Consider the following 17,824-nt stretch of genomic DNA (forward strand, 5'->3'; position numbering starts at 1 on the left):
TCATTTGGGAATTTGCTATCACATTCAGGGCAATATTTCTCATCAGTGGGGCAAAGAGGTTCACAGTTATTATCATAAGTAGTCCCATTACCTGCTCACACAAGTAAATGCTCACCAGTGAGAGTAAGGATGGCAGAATCTGGCCTGGGGAGAATTAATAGATAAACTCACTGCACTTTTAACAATTATATTTCTTAAGTCACAGAGAACCTGAGAGAGACTGAATGCGTGAAGACTATCAAATGTCATACCAGTCTTCAAAAACAGAAAGAGCAGGAATCCTGGCAATTGCATCCGCAGTTTAAATAATGCCACACATTAATAAAAATGAAATGTTGCCAAACTTTTAGAGGATAATGAAACTATGAAAACTAAGCACAATACCATGAATAGTTTTTATAGAGAATAAATTCTGGCTGACAAACTTGACTTGTTAAAATAGAATTATCAAAGTAGTGGAAGAATAGAAAGTGATAAATATAATATTTATTTTAATAAAGTATGTCATATCTGTCTTTCAAAATCCTGAAAAATAATGTAAATGACTTGGATATGGGCTCGGTAATGTCTATGGAAAGTTGGCTGAAAGAACTAAGTACAATAAATGTAAATTGTTGGAAGGGAGTGTCTAGTGGGGTTGGAGTTAAGATTGATCATATCTAACACCTTCATTAAAGTTTCTGGAAAAGAGAGTAAACAGTATATTATTGAACATTGTACATAATATTGGTAAGAGCTGTGAACACTATTATGGGAATTGTAATAACATAAGTGCCTGCAGCATCTTCACCTACTCTAAAGATAAGCTTTTGGGACAAGAAGTGGGAAAGCTTGGAAATGAGCTCTGAAGTTGTAAAGGTCCATGCACTGGACACCTTCTAGTAACAAGCTTCCCCAATCTAATCTTCCCAGCTATTAAATTCCTCCTTATCCTTGGTGGAAAGGGGCACATACTTTCCCAGCTGTTAACCCTCAGTCAGAACATCTGACAGCAAAATTTGTGTTCCATAATACACAGGAAGGCCATGCTGTATCACTATATTTGTGCAAATCTTTCACCATGAGAATTTCACATATCATGGGCAGAGAAGGCAATTCAATTTCTATTCATTCCCTATTACGATACTAGTCATTCAGCATGATTTCTACCACTTTACTGCTTTAATTTATATTTCTCCCCACTCCTCTTTCTCAACCCATTAACCAAGGAATCTAACTGTAGAAAGCAAATATCACGTACTGTAATTCAGTGCAAACTAAGACCCTCTCTCAGTGCAATAATTAGGTCTTTCTCTTTTGTATGGATAGGAGGTAGGAGAGGTGCATGCTGGAAATTTGCAACTGCATCTTTCAGTTGACACATGTTAAAATGACATAAAGTAGAGAAAATGAGCTTTGTCACTAATACAAACTTGTTACTCTCATAATCCAGTATTATTAGTGGGATAACAGGGGAACTGCTCTGCTTTACAAAGCAATCATCTCTTTCTCAGTGGAAAGAGATTGCTGTTGCTATTGCTGAGAGAAAAGAGAGCCCCATATTATCTCTTAGACTCTTCTCTCAAGCAAAAAATAAACTCTGTTCAAATCCGTACAGTAAAAAGGCAGTAGCATACCCGGTTTGCAGGCCAATTTAGGAAGCTGAATCTAAAATCACACCATACTTCCCCAGACATATCAACCGTGCTATGGAAATTTGCATCATAAGGCTCTTCCTGCCCTCCATCATTAGGTTTGCTAGAAAGATAGAGATAGAAAATATCACTGTGGCACCAAAGATTAGCTCAGTGGTATTTTACATTGAGAAGTGAGGAGTTGGATCCCCACACTTTATGCCTTAAGACTGGATCGTATGCGCCACACATGAAACTGAAACGAAGGTTATGATACATGACTTAAAGAGCTTGCAATGCAAGGACCAAGTTCTGCAAAGACTTATGCATATGTTTAACTTTTATTCACTGTGAATAGTATCGTTGAACTCACAGAGCTACTCAGAGTGCGTAAAGTTCAGTGTGTGCCTATGTATTTGCAGAATTGGGGAATAAGGACCTGATTCAAAACGTACTGAAGTCAGTGGGAGTTTGTCCATTAATTTCAATAAGCTTTGGATCAGGCCTTAGTGTTGTGTCTATAATAGAAAAATTAGTAACCTATTCCAGCAACGAGCAATATCCAGCAATGATTAAATTGTGTTATTGCTAGAATAAGGATATACATGTCTATTGTAGAAAGAGCATAAAGGACAAAGATCAGATAGGAATGGACATGGAAAAGCTTGGGGACATGATGAGTATAGTTAGGGCTGGCCAGAAAACAGCAATTCTGTTTCCTGAAAAAAATTCAAGATTTCAACATTCAACTTCATTCTAATGTGGAATGAAAATTAGACGTTCAGAAATTTTTTAATGGTGGGGGGAAGACCCCAGAATAGCCAGTAGCCTGGTGCATAGGGCACTCACCTTCCAAATCAGGAATGGAGTTGAACATAGGTTTCCCACCTCCTAGTTGAGTGTCCTAAAGTTAGTCTCATTTTTTTGACTCAATAAATATTTATTTATACAAACTGGAACAGCTCTAAAGGAGAGCTAGAGAAAGACCCTTGAACCTGGGTCCTCCTGGTGAGTCCCCTATTGTAAAAACATAAGAATTGCCATATTGGGTCAGACCAATGGTCCATCTAGCCTGTCTTCTAACAGTGGCCAATGCCAGGTGCTTCTGAGGAAATGAACAGAACAGGTAATCATCTAGTGATCCAGCCCCTGTCCACCATTCCTAGCTTCTGGCAGTCAGAGGCTACAGATGCCCAGATCATGGGGTTCCATCCCTGACTATTTTGGCTAATAGCCATTTATGGACCTGTCCTCTAGGAACTTATCTAATTCTTTTTTGAACTCCATTGTACATTTGGACTTCACAATGTCCCCTGGCAACAAGTTCCACGGGTTGTCTGTGAGTTGTGTGAAATATTACCTTCAGTTTGTTTTAAATCTGCTTCCTATTAATTTCATTGGGTGACTCCAGATTCTTGTGTTATGTGAAGGAATATATACCACTTTCTCCACACCAGTCATGATTTTGTAGACCTCTATCATATATCCTATTAGTTGTCTCTCTTCTAAACTGGGTGTTTTTTAATCTCTCATACGGAAGCTGTTTTATACCCTTAATCATTTTTGTTGCCCTTCTCTGTACCTTTACCAATTCTAATATATCTTTTTGAGGTGAGGCAACCAGCAGTATTCAAGCAGTGGGTGTACCAGAGATTTATATAGTGGCATTATGATATTTTCTGTCTTGGTATCTATCATTTTCTTAATGGTTCCTAATATTCTGGTAGCATTTTTGACTGCCACTTCACACTGAGCGGATGTTTTAAGACCGCTCGGCTATTCTGGTGTCTTTTTCTCCTGTGTGTTATGACCAGAAATTCCATCCTCAACCTTTGAAATATTTGAAAAAATTAGGAAGTTTCTATGCAATATTTTGGTTTGGACAAAACTGATTTTTCATCAAAAAATTTTCAACGATGTGAAGTTCTGATGGGGATTTACAGTTGGAAGAAGTGGAGCTTAAGAAGAGATTTGAGTGTATTTAGATTTATAAAATGTTCATCTATCCCATCCTCCCTGTGGGCACCAACTATACAAATTTATATTCACAATATAATTTATTTATATAATGATTTACTCATACTTCAAAGAACAGATAAATATCTACCAGAAAATATAATAAAATAGCCTGTCACTCTTAGCAAACATAAACATGCTCCATCTCCTAAGCTTAAGGAAAAATGTGGCTTTTCAGCATACCTGGGAAGTTAATGGTAAAAAAATTTCAAAGCTGAGTCCACTTCATGGAAATATCCTGCCACCAGTTATCTTCCTTTAAAATCAAGAGGGTTACAGCTGAATAGTTTGCTTTGTTTTGTTTTACTCATTTTTAACTAATTGAAAGTAATACAATTGTTTTTTCCCCAAGAGCATAATTAGCTCATGGAACTCATTGCCAAATTGTCATTGAGTCCTAGAGGCTAGTTGGATTCAAAACATGTTTTTGTTTCATTTTGCTGAGGATGCACTCACAGTTAAATTGCAGGCGATCATGCCTATTTCTGTTCTATCATAGCACAAACCACAGCGGAATAGAACCATCGGTCTGTTTTGTACATACATTAACTGTGGAAAACATGCAGATTGGAATATTGGTGAATTAGTGATTAAAAATTGGGTTGCCAATACCAGTCAAACAAATATGCTGGTTTTGTTCACAAACATACTCATGAAATCTGTTTGCTATAATTACTCAGCACTTCTGCCCAGAGGCAAAGCACACAACTATTTATTTATTGGCGGGGGGGATGGAAATGTAGTAATTGGCGTCTACTTGCTTATTTAAGTATAAGTGAGAGAGAAGACCACTTTGGAGCAGAAAGTAGTAAGCATTGACCCATCCCTCTTAAAGTTCTAAATACGTTTTAAAATGGATACAGGATAAATAATAGTGATGGCCCTGTGGTCAAACTGAAGTTTTCAATGTTACCCCACATCAGAGATCAGCTTTATTTCTAATTTCAGACCTCCTTAGTTCTTAAGTCAGCATCTATGCACTTCTAGTGTGTGTTTTTTTCTCTCCTTTCCTGTGACTCCATGGGTCAAACAATGTTGTTTTTGGCCCTAAGGGTCAACATATTTATGTGGCCCGTTAGTTTAAAAAAAAAGACAAAATCAACCAGAACTGACACATGACATGTAATGCACATGTGTTTGATGAAATGCAGTCCTGGTGCTATATTTTAAAAAGGTAGTTTATATACACATTTTTGTTGCTCATATATTATGCAATAAATCCTGTGAATTGAAATTAGTTCTGTCCCATCATTTTTAGAGCTGAGTGAGGTGTTATACTGATGCAAAACCGTCCAGCTAGAACTTGAATATATACAGTACTAAAGTTCTGAGATAAAATGAGAACAAAGGACTTTTGCAATGTCTGAATCATAAAAAGCAGCTCAGTTCTCATTTATGCCTCAATCCTTTTTATTTTTCCTGCTAAGTTCCTTAAGTTTGCATCTACAGGAGACATGCGCAGAGTAATATAGATGGGATACCACTTACTTATTCAACCTAAGTAATAAGGAACCTGAAAAAAAATAATTAATTTTCTTCTTCAATTTATACAATTTGTATACATTTGAAAAACAGATACTAGTAAAATTGGAAACATCTTTCCCAGAGCTAGTCCTTAAATCGGGTTGCTGAGATTAAAACATTCAGATGCCTGCAATGCTTGCCCTGGCTCATCAGGTACTTTGTGGCCATCCATTATATCTTTGATTTTTTAAAAAAAAAATTATTTAATTGAAAGTTGTTTGTTGAAGAGTAAGATGAGAATCTGTTGGGAGGGAATAAGGAGACAGGATTTGTTGCAGCTCACCTTTCTTTACTCGCTGCTTGCTCTTTGTTCCTTCTTGCAGCTCCCTTCATTTCCGTTAATAATCCAGTAATCCAACATTAGCAGTTTAAAGGAACATATGAGTGAACCGTCTGACCTTCTAAATAAATAACACAACACTTTCCAAGCTATATGCAGAAGCTGAGTTAATGCAGGCAGGAGCTTGCAGGAGTGAGATTCTACCTCTTAAGGAAAAAGGCAGTAGTAGCACTTTGCCTGTTTGCCTTCATTGCAGTGACTCTTCTTCCCAAAATACAGGATAGTGATAGTGCTCTGTCCACTTATCTGCATTTTACCTGGGGATATTGCCATTTACCAAGTGGCTTTCTAGAATAAACTAGCTGAATTAGTAATTTAAATGGCCCTATATTGTGAGTTTAAATCTGACACAAACTTTCAGTGCGTGCAATGACACATCACAATGTATTCACGCAGCCTTGCAATGCAGCATTGTCATATGACACCGATGACCAAATTTGTGAGCTCTCTTTCCTCTTTAACCATTAGATATATGGTGCTTTCAAATATGTGTCATCAGATTATTTTGCATTCTAGGGAAGAACATAGTGTTCATACAAACAAGCTAAAGGGCCTGATTCCCAGGTCCATTATGGCAGATATATGCCAATATATTGGCATAAAGGTACCCTGGAGCCAAGTTACCAGAGAGTGGAAGATTCCCCTTGCTATAGCAACTCGTATAGGGCAATTCCTCTGGTGTTCTGTTTTCGGCATACATACAGAGGTTAGATATTAGCCAGACAATAGCCTTGTGGAAGGCTGCAGTGTAACATTACTTTATTTCTCAAAATACAGAACAAGAACCCTGAAACAGATTAACAGACAAAGCAGGCTGCTCCCTAAAACAGAGAGGCATAATTCAATGCACCTTACTTTAGGTTGACTCGCTGAAGACCTGGCTTTGAGCCATAGAGTCCCCTACCCTGCAAATAGTACCATAGTTTTTAAAGGGGTGGCTTGTAATTTATACACAGTTTTCCATACACCGCATGGGAGAAGTAGCCATGTCACCAGCAATATCTGGCTGCAACAGCCCATTAGAGCTTTTGGAAGTTAGGATAGATTGAATCAGGCAGTTCTGATCTTTACTGGGCACTGGGATGGTGCAGAACTGGCCTTAGTATCGGGGCACAACAGCTGAGATTCTGGGACAATACATTTAGTTATGGAGTGAGATTTTGAAAAGTGCATAAGTCCTATTTTCTAAAGTAAGGTAAAGACTATTAGAAGCTTAGGGCTAGATTTGCAAAGGTATTTAGGCCCAATGGGAGTTAGGCTATTTTATAAATTTCATTAGGTACCTAAAATGCTATTGTAAGTCTGGCCTCTAAGCCTTATTGAAAGTCAGACCCTTCATAGACTCATAGACTCAGACTCTAGGACTGGAAGGGACCTCGAGAGGTCATCGAGTCTAGTCCCCTGCCCTCATGGCAGGACCAAATACTGTCTAGACCATCCCTAATAGACATTTATCTAACCTACTCTTAAATATCTCCAGAGATGGAGATTCCACAACTTCCCTAGGCAATCTATTCCAGTGTTTAACTACCCTGACAGTTAGGAACTTTTTCCTAATGTCCAACCTAAATCTTCCTTGCTGCAGTTTAAGCCCATTGCTTCTTGTTCTATCATTGGAGGCTAAGGTGAATAAGTTCTCTCCCTCCTCCTGATGACACCCTTTTAGATACCTGAAAACTGCTATCATGTCCCCTCTCAGTCTTCTCTTTTCCAAACTAAACAAACCCAATTCCTTCAGCCTTCCTTCATAGGTCATGTTCTCAAGACCTTTAATCATTCTTGTTGCTCTTCTCTGGACCCTCTCCAATTTCTCCACATCTTTCTTGAAATGCGGTGCCCAGAACTGGACACAATACTCCAGTTGAGGCCTAACCAGCGCAGAGTAAAGCAGAAGAATGACTTCTCGTGTCTTGTTTACAACACACCTGTTAATGCATCCCAGAATCATGTTTGCTTTTTTTGCAACAGTATCACACTGTTGACTCATATTAAGCTTGTGGTCTACTATGACCCCTAGATCTCTTTCTGCCATACTCCTTCCTAGACAGTCTCTTCCCATTCTGTATGTGTGAAACTGATTGTTCCTTCCTAGGTGGAGCACTTTGCATTTATCTTTATTGAACTTCATCCTGTTTACCTCAGACCATTTCTCCAATTTGTCCAGATCATTTTGAATTTTGACCCTGTCCTCCAAAGCAGTTGCAATCCCTCCCAGTTTGGTATCGTCCGCAAACTTAATAAGCGTACTTTCTATGCCAACATCTAAATAGTTGATGAAGATATTGAACAGAACCGGTCCCAAAACAGACCCCTGCGGAACCCCACTTGTTATACCTTTCCAGCAGGATTGGGAGCCATTAACAACTACTCTCTGAGTATGGTTATCCAGCCAGTTATGCAACCACCTTATAGTAGCCCCATCTAAATTGTACTTTCCTAGTTTATCTATAAGAATATCACGTGAGACCGTATCAAATGCCTTACTAAAGTCTAGGTATATCACATCCACCGCTTCTCCCTTATCCACAAGGCTCGTTATCCTATCAAAGAACGCTATCAGATTAGTTTGACACCATTTGTTCTTTACAAATCCATGCTGGCTATTCCCTATCACCTTACCACCTTCCAAGTGTTTGCAGATGATTTCTTTGATTACCTGCTCCATTATCTTCCCTGGCACAGAAGTTAAACTAACTGGTCTGTAGTTTCCTGGGTTGTTTTTATTTCCCTTTTTATAGATGGGCACTATATTTGCCCCCTTCCAGTCTTCTGGAATCTCCCCTGTCTCCCATGATTTCCCAAAGATAATAGCTAGAGGCTCAGATACCTCTTCTATTAACTCCTTGAGTATTCTAGGATGCATTTCATCAGGCCCTGGTGACTTGCAGGCATCTAACTTTTCTAAGTGATTTTTTACTTGCTCTTTTTTTATTTTATCTTCTAAACCTACCCTCTTCCCGTAAGCATTCACTATATTAGACATTCCTTCAGACTTCTCAGTGAAGACCGAAACAAAGAAGTCATTAAGCATCTCTGCCATTTCCAAGTCTCCCGTTACTGTTTCCCCCTCCTCATTGAGCAGTGGGCCTACCCTGTCCTTAGTCTTCCTCTTGCTTCTAATGTATTGATAAAAAGTCTTCTTGTTTCCCTTTATTCCCATAGCTAGTTTGAGTTCATTCTGTGCCTTTGATTTTCTAATCTTGCCTCTGCATTCCTGTGTTATTTTCCTATATTCATCCTTCGTTGTCTGACCTAGTTTCCATTTTTTATATGACGCCTTTTTATTTTGTAGGTCACGCAAGATCTCAAGGGTAAGCCAGGGTGGTCTTTTGCCACATTTTCTATCTTTCCTAACCATTGGAATAACTTGCTTTTGGGCCCTTAATAGTGTCCCTTTGAAAAACTGCCAACTTTCCTCACTTGTTTTTCCCCTCAGTCTTAATTCCCATGGGACCTTACCTATCAGCTCTCTGAGCTTACCAAAATCCGCCTTCCTGAAATCCATTGTCTCTATTCTGCTGTACTCCCTTCTACCCTTCCTTAGAATTGCAAATTCTATGATTTCATGATCACTTTCATCCAAGCTTCCTTCTACTTTCAAATTCTCAACAAGTTCCTCCCTATTTGTTAAAATCAAGTCTAGAACAGCTTCCCCCCTAGTAGCTTTTTCAACTTTCTGAAATAAAAAGTTGTCTGCAATGCAGTCCAAGAACTTATTGGATAGTCTGTGCCCCGTGGTGTTATTTTCCCAACATATATCTGGATAGTTGAAGTCCCCCACCACCACAAAATCTTGGGCTTTGGATGATTTTGTTAGTTTGAAAAAAGCCTCATCCACCTCTTCCACCTGATTAGGTGGCCTGTAGTAGACTCCCAGCACGACATCACCTGTGTTTTTTACCCCTTTTAGCCTAACCCAGAGACTCTCCACACTTCCGTCTCCTATGTCCATCTCCACCTCAGTCCAAGTGTGTACATTTTTAATATATAAGGCAACACCTCCTCCCTTTTTCCCCTGTCTATCCTTCCTGAGCAAACTATACCCATCCACACCAACATTCCAATCGTGTGTATTATCCCACCAAGTTTCAGTAATGCCAATAATGTCATAGTTGTATTTATTTATTAGCACTTCCAGTTCCTCCTGCTTATTACCCATACTTCTTGCATTTGTATACAGGCATCTAAGATACTGGTTTGATCTTGCCTCCCAGCTTTGCCCTGACCCTCCTTCTTCTCTGCCATTATAGCCCATGCTCCCTCCTGTTTCCAACCCATCTCCCAGGTCTTGTTCCCCACTTACCTGTGGGCTTCGCTCACCTGTCCCCGTCGAATCTAGTTTAAAGCCCTCCTTACTAGGTTAGCCAGTCTGTGCACAAATAAGGCCTTTCCCCTCTTCGAAAGGTGAACGCCATCTGTTCCTAGCAGTCCTTCCTCAAATAGCATCCCGTGGTCGAGGAAGCCAAAGCCCTCCTGGCGACACCATCTTCGCAGCCAGGCATTCACCTCCACAATGCATCTGTCTCTGCCCGGACCCCTACCTTCAACAGGAAGAATCGAAGAGAATACCACCTGCGCTCCAAACTCCTTAACTCATACTCCCAGAGCCCTGTAGTCACTCTTGATCTGCTCAGTGTCACACCTCGCAGTATCATTTGTGCCCACATGGATGAGTAGCATGGGGTAGTAGTCAGAAGGCCGGATAATCCTCGACAATGCCTCTGTAACATCTCAGATACGGGCCCCTGGCAGGCAGCATACCTCCCGGGATGAACGGTCAGGGCGACAGATGGGTGTCTCCGTCCCCCTCAGCAGAGAGTCTCCAACCACCACTACCCTACGTTTCTTATCAGTGGTGGCAGCAGACCTCCCAGCCTTAAGGGTACGAGGCTTCACCTCCTTAACTGTTGGGGGTGATTCCTTCTCTCCTGTATCAAGAAGAGCATAACGGTTATCTTTTACCACAGCAGGAGGGTTCGCAGCAGCGGTGGAGCACTGCCTGCTGCTAGAAGTAACCAGCTGGCTGTGTCCACCCTGAGCCTCCTCCTCCACTGGTGTGTCAGACACACCCTGAGGCATCTCCTCCTCCACTGTTGTGTCAGTAGTCCTGTCAACTGGGACAGCTACGTCAGCTGTCTCCACATGGATACTGTCCAGGAATTGCTCATGGATATGGATGTTCCTCAGCCTAGCCACCTCCTCCTGTAGCTCTCCCACCTGCTGCCTGAGAGATTCCACCAGTAGGCACCTTTCACATTGGATGCCACTCCCAGCCTGGATATCAGGAAGTGGAAATTGCAAATTACAGTCTTTGAAAGCCCACACCAGAATCTGGGTAAAAGCATCCATGCTTTGGTGCTCTGTCTGGCTACAGGCGCAGGTGGAGGAGACAGAAGCAGTGCTGGCACAGGTGTTGCGAGTCCTCCTCACCATTGTAAGCCTCCCTCTGTCAAACTCTCTCAAATTCCCGTCTACAGCTCCCTGTCGGCTCTGCTCTGCTGTAAACAGTAAGGTTTTGGATGTGGCTCGGTTTATAGGCTCAGGGGACCAATGGGTCACAGATGAGACCGACAAGGGACCCCCCTTCCCTTTCTACCCCCCTTCCAAACTCCCTTGCAAAACTCCCTGTTAGCAGCTCCTGGTCGCTAAGCTCCCTGGTCGCTTGTGCGCAGCTTTATAAAGCCTTGGCCTGAGTGAATGCCCCGCCCACTGGTTAAGGCTCAGCCAATTACCAGAGGCTTCTAGCTTTCAAACCTTCCTAGTAGCTCCACCTTCAACTGCCAGCTACAGCACACGGTCCTTCAAACAAACCAACCAAATAGACTGACAAACACAAGCTCAGCACACATTGTCATTTTAAGGCTGGCACTGAGAGATGCTCCAACTGCTACTCCGCAACAATTAAAGTGGACAAAATCTTTTCTCAGTGATGCTGCATCGCTGATCCCAAACCAAATTCAGTCTATCTTTTCTATCCAACTTAACCTAAACTCCCAGTTTTTCTAAGCGCTCATACACTGCAACCCCTCATTATATATTTCAATATGCTCTACAGCTACTTCAAGAGCAAAATCTCCTTCCCTCTCATTATAAAGTTCAAACATACTCTGCTGCTATATGTGATGACACTCATAAAATATTAAGGTTAATATTACTTATTTGTATTAAGGTAGCATCAAGAGTGTTATACAGGCCTGGACTCAATAAAATTACAGTGAGACAATTTCCACTAATTTTCCACAGGGTAGTTCTTAAGCAACAGCCTACAAAGCTACAGCCTTCTGATATGTTTGTGAAAGAGTATTTTTCCATTTTTTATATACTTTAAATAGACAATTGAAATATTAATATTAGGATCTAAAATTATATTCTATTTGATACTGTAGTCACTTGGGCAATTCAGGAAATAAATTAGACCCTTTTGATAGGGAATCAAACTTATACAAAGAAAGAAGTTGATTCAAAGTTTCAATATAAATCTGTGGAAAGGCTGTGGCAGCTTTATCCGAACCTTAGAAGATGACAAGGGTCAGCTTTGGAGGAAATACTGTTGCTAGGAGACAGTAACTGCTAAGGTATCACAGTAAGGGCTGCTCATTTTAAGTAGTTAATGGATTAAGAAATGTTAAATAACCATTGATTAAAAAACAGGTAATAAACAAAGGGACATCAGACTATGGGTTTTAATTAGTATCTGGAAAAGCCAATGCAAATCTAAAACAATTGAGTCCAATTGCTTTTGGTCATCTTATGATTAGTTCACTACATCGTTTGGTGACAAGGCTGTGACAGAGGGGGCAGATCATGACAAAGCATTAGAAAAGTAACACAAATCCATCTTAAGTTTTATATTATTTATTGCACAATATCATTTGAGTGGGTGTTATCTCCTGCGCAGTTTTAAAGGTACAAGAGCATCAAAGGCTTCCCTGAATTAACAAACAGCAGTCCAGTAATAAAACTTTTGAATTCCATTTGTATATTCTTTATATAAAAGAGTACAGAATATTAATGCAACATTACAGCTGCACCACTGAAATCCCCCAAAGCCTCCCCCCCATCCCCACCAAAAAATACGAAGAATAAGTCTTCAGCAGCAATGTTAACTTGGCTGCATCAAACATCCTTTGTTTATTATATACAAAACATTTAACAACACACACACACAAAGTGCCTTGCTTGACCAAAAAGGTGACTGTAGGGGGAAAAGGGAATAGAAAATATCTTCCCAGAGCTTCATTATCTCATGACTTTGTCTTTTTGCATCAACCTGCCTTTTTTTTTAAAAATCCTTTCAAAACACTACTGCAAAGATCACTCTTCTCTTCACGACTCTCCACTGGCTCCACTTTTTCCAATGCATTAAATGCTTAACCTCATCATAGATATAATCTCTTATATGATATTGAGCTGTTGACCTCCATCTCCACTCCGTCAGATTTCACTGCCTATTTGTCCAACTTTCTCTCAAATACTGTCACACTTTCTCTTAGCTCCCTGTAAAATCCACAGAGCCACCGCATACTTCTCTTTCATATGCCTCCTTTAAAAAAACTCTCTGCTCTTATTTCTACAAAACACTTTGAGAAGAGAAGGAAGCAGCCCATTACCTAGAGGTCTTTGGCTTTACTGATGTCAAGTATTGACGATATTCAGAGAAATACATATTGTGGACAAAACGCTTTGGTGTCTTCTAGAGCTGACTGAAATTTGGAATTTCCATCTGGTGGCAAATTCTGACATTTTAAATACTGTTTTAATCTCAAAATGGAATAAAAACTTGACATTTCAAAATTTTTCTGTAGACTGGAATCTCCAAAAAAGTGTGATTCAAACATGTTCAAATATTTTGTTTTCATGTTTCAGGTAGAAACACAACATTTCAACATTCTTAATATTGAAATGTTTCATTTTAGTTTGTTGACATAACAATGAATCATGTGACTCCCATAAATGATGAAGCACATACAGAAAATCTGCATTGCATTTTGGGAGATGTCATAGACCAGGGATCCAGCTGATTAAGAATGGAGGCTGGCTCTAGAATTGCCATAAGACAATTAACAATAGGGAAATGCAGTTTTATTTTTTTTAAACTGATTTAAATGAAACATTTCAGGTCAGTTAATTGGAATTTTTTTCAGTTTGAATTGACCCCAAAATAATATTCAATTTTGATTTTTCTGAATATAAAATTGAAAATAAAAATCAGCAACATCAAATTTTTCCCAGTGGAAAATTCCCAGCCATTGCTGCTTCCAAAGATGGATTTGATTTTTGGGCCATTTAGATTGAAGGAATTCTGTGTATGGGGTGAAAACAGCTGTTATGGAGAAGGTGATACAAGATGGTGGGTTTTTTTGTTTGTTTTTGCACGTGAAGGTTTTGTAGCTCTTTGCAAACAATCTGAAAAACAGAAATTAGAATCACTATAAAAAGGGCTCAGGGTTTTTTCAAGGGTTAGTTGATTCTTTAAACAGGGTTTCACTGTTTTTCTATATGTTTTAATCTTTGACCTGAGGTGCAATTAATCCCTTCAGCCTTTTGCTGGAACCCAATTTGATAACATAAGGGAATTGCCACAGGGAAAAATGAAGGATGAATCTTCCCATCCCTCACCAGGATTGCTATTCTGTGCCTGCTGCTATGGGTTCATTGTGCCCAGAGTTGTATTTTCTAACCCCCCAAGTTGCTACATGCAGCCATTCTGGGAATCCCCATGGATCATCCAGGAGGGAACTGGTATTAGCTCTTATACTTAGATTACTTAATACCTTCATTAATGAAGGGTTCCTCCAACCTTTTCTTTATGAAACTCTCACACTTGCATTATTTGCAGAAAGCCTTTGGGAGAACCCTCTTGGGCTACAGAAATACCTGCTCTTTGTCCAGTGAAATTCCATTCAGGTTTGGCTGAGAGATAGTGTTGAAAATTGCCATTTCCCTTCTGTCATGGTATAATTCCCCACTCTGAACCTTAGCGTCCAAAAGATGGGGTACCAGCATGAATTCCTCTAAGCTCAATTACCAGCTTAGTACCCGTAGCGCTGCCACCAACCAGGAATTCCAGTGCCTTGTACACTCTGGTCCCCTCAAAACCTTGCCCGGGGACCCCCAAGACCCAGTCCCTCTGGATCTTAACACAAGGAAAGTAAACCCTTTCCTTCACCGTTGCCTCTCCCAGCCTTCCCCTCCCTGGGTTACCCTGGAAGATCACTGTGTGATTCAAACTCCTTGAATCTTTAAACAGAGAGGACGATTCACCTTCTTCCCTCTTTCTCTTTCCCCCTCCCAGACTCTTCCTGAGAGAGAAAGTAATCCTGACACAGAGAGGGATTAGCCTCTCTGTCCCCCTTCCCCCCTTTCTCCCCACCAATTCCCTGGTGAATCCAGACCCAGTCGCCTGGGGTCTCACCAGAATAAAAAAACAATCAGGTTCTTAAACAAGAAAAGCTTTTAATTAAAGAAAGTAAAAACAGTAAACATTATCTTTGTAAATTAAAAAAAAAATGGAATAGGTACAGGGTCTTTGAGCTATAGACACTGGGAATACTCTCCCAGCCTAAGTATACAAGTACCAATTAAAATCTTTTCAGCAAAATACCAATTTGAACTCCTTTCAGCCAAATGCACATTTGAACTCCTTCCAACCAAATACACATTTGCAAATAAAGAAAACAACCATAAGCCTAACTCGCTTTATCTACCTAGTACTCACTATTCTGGACATATAAGAGCCTGTATTGGAGAGATTGGAGAGAAACCTGGTTGCACATCTGCTCTCTCTGAGCCCCCAAAGTGAACAACAACCAAAACTAACAGCACAACACAAAAACTTCTCTCCCTCAAGATTTGAAAGTATCCTGTCCTCTGATTGGTCCTCGGGTCAGGTGACAGCCAGGCTCACTGTTCTTGTTAACCCTCTCCAGGCAAAAGAGATATGAAGCAGTTTTGTTCTATTAACTCTTACTTATCTGTTTATGACACCTTCTCACATGGGTTTGTCAAGAAAATTGTGGCAACCTGCCAAAATGACTCTTTCAGTGCTGTGCTCACATTGCCTTTGTCACAGCAATAGCTGCACATGCTGTACTGGTAACAGAGAGAAGCTGCTGGAGCAAAGTTAGGGAAAGAGTTGCGATCCACTCCATGGTGTAGATGAGTGGAGAAGGCTCCTAGCATTGTTGAACGAAGTTTAGTGGTGTCATTTATGTGTTTGTGGTATAAGGACAATAGTGGTAGGCACAGTCCTGGTCCCAAAGAGTTGGTTTTAAGGGATTAAATGGTGTGGAAGGCATTGTATGAGACTTACTGGAGTGAATTTCACCATTTAGCTGTGATCCAGACAAGGGGGCTACTTGTGCTTAAAGTTAAATGAGTGCTTAAATTTCTTTCCTGGACTGGGGCCTTTGAGAATAGTTATGGAACAAAAATCAGAAAATTAACCAGTAACTGCACTGTTCAAGCCTGGCATGCCACACACTAAAATTATGATTTTTAACGCTCCTACAATAACTTCATGGATGATATTTCCGGTGTACTCATTCCCTCTTCTTCTGCTAGCTATTAGCTTATTATAAGTACTGTGTGTTTGGCTATGGCACTATAAACATTCAAAGACAAGGGAACATTTATTGCATCTCTTCCTTTTGTGATAGCTTTTTATGGCATGTTGTCCCTGCACATAACTTGACTCCAGTGTATGTAAACTGAAAATTAAAGTATTTTGTCTATTTGAAAACCAAATATGAATAAATCATAACTCTAATAATACCTTATTATATTATGGTATTATCATAGTGTAATTTCATATTGCAAGCTATCAGAGGTACTCTTTTTATTATTGGTAATAAATCTCTTTGTATTGCAAATGATTATTTTATCTTTTCAGAAAATACTATTAAGCTGGTGAAACAAACAACTTGTTTGTTACGTCAATCCTGTAATGCCTCTTACAGTGGTTTCTTGGTTTCCAATGGTTTAAAGTATTATGATGTATATATTTTTGCACTTTAAAGCATGCTGTAATTTACTGTTCCCTACATTTTCATACTGTTTTACAAGGCAGCATTACAATCCTAATAAAACAGTAATGTAATGCTATTGCCAATCAATAAAAAAAATTGTCTAGTACCTAAAAGAGGCTGAAAGAATTTATGGGATTTGCAGAACTGAATTTAGGACAGGGAGATTATTTCATTTAGAGGGCTCATCTGCAAAACTGCAAGCATCATATGTTTCCTAATAACTTCACCCAGCTGACAAGGTGTCGTTACTGGAATGTAACATTGAGGAGTTCTGATTGATACCAGATGTTTCCTACAATTATAGAGCTGAATACACAACACATTGAAGCTTAAGCCTGATTTAGTAATGGACATGAAATGTATGCAAAGTACCAAAAGTGGCCTACAATTAGGAAAACACTGAAGTGTAGAGTGAATAAAATACCTCCAATCTAGCGTAAGGCATACTGTTTTTTGATAATTTTATGGTACTGATACTGACCCACACATTTATCATACTCCCCATGACTCCTGATAACTCATTGGCAAATCTGGGTGATCTTCTAGTTCTCCTAATTTGCTTCCCATAGGTAATCTTTCAAATGTGCCTGTCTTCCCAGTCTTCACCAATGCACCCCCACCCAGCTACTCTGACTCTTCAGAACACCTTCTGGGGCTTATGGATGAATCACAACCCTCTTTTCCTCTCTGATGCTGCCTCTGCAATAACATACCCTTCCCCCTCTCCACCTACCCCAATACACTAGCCAGCAGTCACACATAGTACTACATCTTCTGAAGTGGTGTAACAGCAGGAGGGATATATCTAGAGGGCCACATGATGTGGACAGAGGAGTCCAGCTTCCCTCTGATCCCAACGAGGAGCTATGCCTTAAACACACAACTTTCCCCTCTCCCTTTCTATAATTGTTTTCCAGGTTTACCAAGAAGCTCAGATCACTAGCTCTGGATTTAAAAAAATAACTGTTGTTTGTGAGGGAGACACATTCCTCATGTAACTATTGAAATTAATGGCATTACAAGGTAAATGTAGTGCATGACATTACCACAAACAGACCCTGATTCAAGAGACATCAATTGTCTCTCTTCATTCTCTGCGACTATTCATACACTTAAGTTTGGCACCTGCTCCAGTACATTCCTGAACTGGAGCAACACTGGACATATTTCATTTCTATTAAGCTTACAAGAATGATTTTTTTCATTTGTCAATATTTTCTAGCATTTTCATAACACTATTATTTTTGCTTAATACTTCATTTTTATGCTAACTGAGTTTTATATGGACTATAATACACATTTTA

At 39.8% G+C, this 17,824-nt stretch overlaps 1 protein-coding gene across 1 annotated transcript in view; it reads right to left on the reverse strand.

Moving 5' to 3' along the window:
• Window positions 1-11,025, reverse strand: part of LOC127055132 (uncharacterized) — a 1,051,551-nt gene extending 1,040,526 nt beyond the window's left edge. Inside the window, exon 1 of the mRNA XM_050961773.1 lies at window positions 10,035-11,025. Within this exon, the coding sequence (XP_050817730.1) occupies window positions 10,225-10,926 (702 nt within the window). The 5' untranslated portion in view covers window positions 10,927-11,025 and the 3' untranslated portion in view covers window positions 10,035-10,224. The remainder of the gene's footprint in view (window positions 1-10,034) is intronic.
• Between the last annotated feature and the right edge of the window lie 6,799 nt (window positions 11,026-17,824).

This window comes from Gopherus flavomarginatus, chromosome 1 (genome assembly GCF_025201925.1).
Source record: "Gopherus flavomarginatus isolate rGopFla2 chromosome 1, rGopFla2.mat.asm, whole genome shotgun sequence".
Classification (NCBI taxonomy): domain Eukaryota; kingdom Metazoa; phylum Chordata; order Testudines; family Testudinidae; genus Gopherus; species Gopherus flavomarginatus.